General features: G+C 46.6%; 1 protein-coding gene across 4 annotated transcripts in view; it reads left to right on the top strand.

The window, feature by feature from the left end:
- sema6a (sema domain, transmembrane domain (TM), and cytoplasmic domain, (semaphorin) 6A) overlaps positions 1 to 2,500 on the top strand; it is a 113,624-nt gene that overhangs the window by 35,338 nt on the left and 75,786 nt on the right. For all 4 annotated transcript variants that reach the window (XM_056591550.1, XM_056591549.1, XM_056591552.1 and 1 more), the window contains exon 2: positions 1,852 to 2,023. In XM_056591550.1, coding sequence (XP_056447525.1) covers positions 1,930 to 2,023 — 94 coding nt within the window. In that variant the 5' untranslated portion in view covers positions 1,852 to 1,929. The remainder of the gene's footprint in view (positions 1 to 1,851; positions 2,024 to 2,500) is intronic.

Below are 2,500 nucleotides of genomic sequence, written 5' to 3'. Positions count from 1 at the left end.
CACCTACTGTGTAGTAAAATACGTACTTGATAAAACAGATACTTATATTTACATTGGAATCATTTTATCACAGATTGAACTGACCTTCCAAGAAAACCCAATTATTTCAAATTCCATTTCCTTTTTGTTACAAAATCCACAATAGGTTTGTCCTCCAGAACGAGTGGGATATGCCACAGAGTAAGCTGAGGCAGAGGTACAAGTGGCTAAGAAAAGTGGCAAGGGTGGAGGGTGTGCGCTTTTGTGTATTTCTGTGTGTGTGTGTGTGTGTGTGTGTGTGTGTGTGTGTGTGTGTGTGTGTGTGTGTGTGTGTGTGTGTGTGTGTGTGTGTGTGTGTGTGTGTGTGTGTGTGTGTGTGTGTCTTTGTGTTGTGTGTGTATGTGTGTGTGTGTGTGTGTGTGTGTGTGTGTGTGTGTGTGTGTGTGTGTGTGTGTGTGTGTGTGTGTGTGTGTGTGTGTGTGTGTGTGTGTGTGGGGCGGCTTGGGGGGGGGGGTGAAGGTCGTATCTAGGCTGTAGTTTTGGTATTCTCCTCAGTATTCAAGTGATTCTCCCGATGAATAGCGTTTTCACTCTGCCGCTGAATGAGATTCACACAGCCACGGAGAGAATGACGGAGCGAGAGGGGTGGGGAGTAATAGAGATAGAGAGTGAGAGAGGAGATAGAGACAGAGCGAGAGAGAGCAATTTCCGCCTTTCGCTAATTCTTCCTGCATCTTCCTCCTCTATCTGTGATTCCATAACCCTCCCATGTCTCTTTATCTCTCTCCCTCTCGTGCGCACAATGGCAAATGAAAATACAGTATGGGATAAACAACTTTTTATCCAGCTGCAGCAAATTAAATCAGGCATTTTATTAGATTTCTTAACCCCCCCTCGCTATTGCACCAGCTGGTACAACACGCTGTACACAAAAACCAAGTGCTCCCCTCAGAGTTTAACCTGAACAAAACATATTCTATGTGAATGAAACCCTCAATGTCTGATGAGATTACTTACTGCTACAATTATTGTCTGGAATGATTTATGGGAGTCGTTTGTTGCCAAAAAAACGGAGGAAACTTCATGAGGAAAGATAAACAACTCCTGTGGTTACTGTGGGAAGTGCGATGAAGTCATCAGATACGGCAGGTGTGAGGACTCAACCCTACCCTCTTACCTGTCAACACGGAAATATTCAGACTAATGCTGTAAAGGCTTTAAAATAGCCTTTGGTATCGTAAACATCATAGTATACAGAACCCCTTTATACATTACACGGAGAGAGGCAGGAAGATGAAGAAGGAGGCAGAAAGGATTGGTGGGAGACGGATGGAGAGAGCGTGATGGGCAGGGATAGAGGCAGATCTACCTCTGGGCCTGGCATCGATCCGTGACGCAGGTTAGAACCCCCCTCTAATCCCATTTATTCTGTTTCGCTTGCAACACAGTCCTCAACCCAAGCCAACAAAATATATAATAAAATATATGTGGGACTGATCCCATTTCCTTCTGTAAAGACTCGCAAAGGGACAGTTGTGCCGGTGGTAGGGACTCCGTGTTCTCCTGTTGTTTATGTCCTTCGTCTACGAGTGAAACAAGTGAAATGCAAAGTGGTTTTGTCACTAACTTTTTCTGCTCTGTTTTCTCCCTTCCTTCCCCTACTCTATCTCACTCTCTCTGTTTTCCATGCTTGACATCCTCCTATTATCTCTCTCTCTCTCTCTCTCTCTCTCTCTCTCTCTCTCTCTCTCTCTCCCTCTCTCTCCCTCGCCCGCTCTCTCTCTCTCTCTCTCTCTCTCCCTCTCCCTCTCTCTCTCTCTCTCTCTCTCTCTCTCTCTCTCTCTCTCTCTCTCTCTCCCTCTCTCTATGCAGTCTGAGGTGAATCCATACTAGTGGACCAATAGCAGCGGCGGCAGCAGCAGCAGCAGCGGCAGCGGCCAGGGTTTGACCATGAGGTCAGAGGCCTTGCTACTCTACTTCACGCTCCTGCAGCTAGCCGGGGCGGGCTTCCCCGAAGACACGGAACCCATCAGCATTTCACATGGTGAGTGTACTTTCACTTCCATGGCGGTGCCGGCGGTGGTGGGTCTGTTAAATAGTTTTGTTAGTTTCCTTTACTTGCGCTTTCTTTTGTTATCTCTTTCTTTCTTTCTTTCTTTCTTCGTTCTGTATATTTCTTTCGTTCATCCATCTTCTCTGCTCCTGTTTTCTCACCCTCTTCTTTCCTCTCCTCTCTTCTCTTCTGCTCTCATTTAAGTACCTCTCCTCATCTCCTCTCATCCTCTCCTCTCCTCTCTTCTCCTCTCCTCCTCCCTTCTCCTCTCCTCTCCTCTCATCTCTTCTGCTCTCATTTAATTTTCTCTCTTCTGCTCTCCTCTCTGCTCTTCCCCTAGCATCTCTTCATTTCTGCCTTGCAGCATCATTATTTTTCCCTCCCTCCATCACTAATCCCTGTCACCTTCCCCTCAACTTCGTTTTTCAATCCACCTACCCCTCCCTTTTCCATCGCTTTTCACCCCCT

Source organism: Gadus chalcogrammus, chromosome 6 (genome assembly GCF_026213295.1).
Source record: "Gadus chalcogrammus isolate NIFS_2021 chromosome 6, NIFS_Gcha_1.0, whole genome shotgun sequence".
NCBI classification, from domain to species: Eukaryota; Metazoa; Chordata; class Actinopteri; order Gadiformes; family Gadidae; genus Gadus; species Gadus chalcogrammus.
This window is presented reverse-complemented; position numbering and strand designations above follow the sequence as displayed.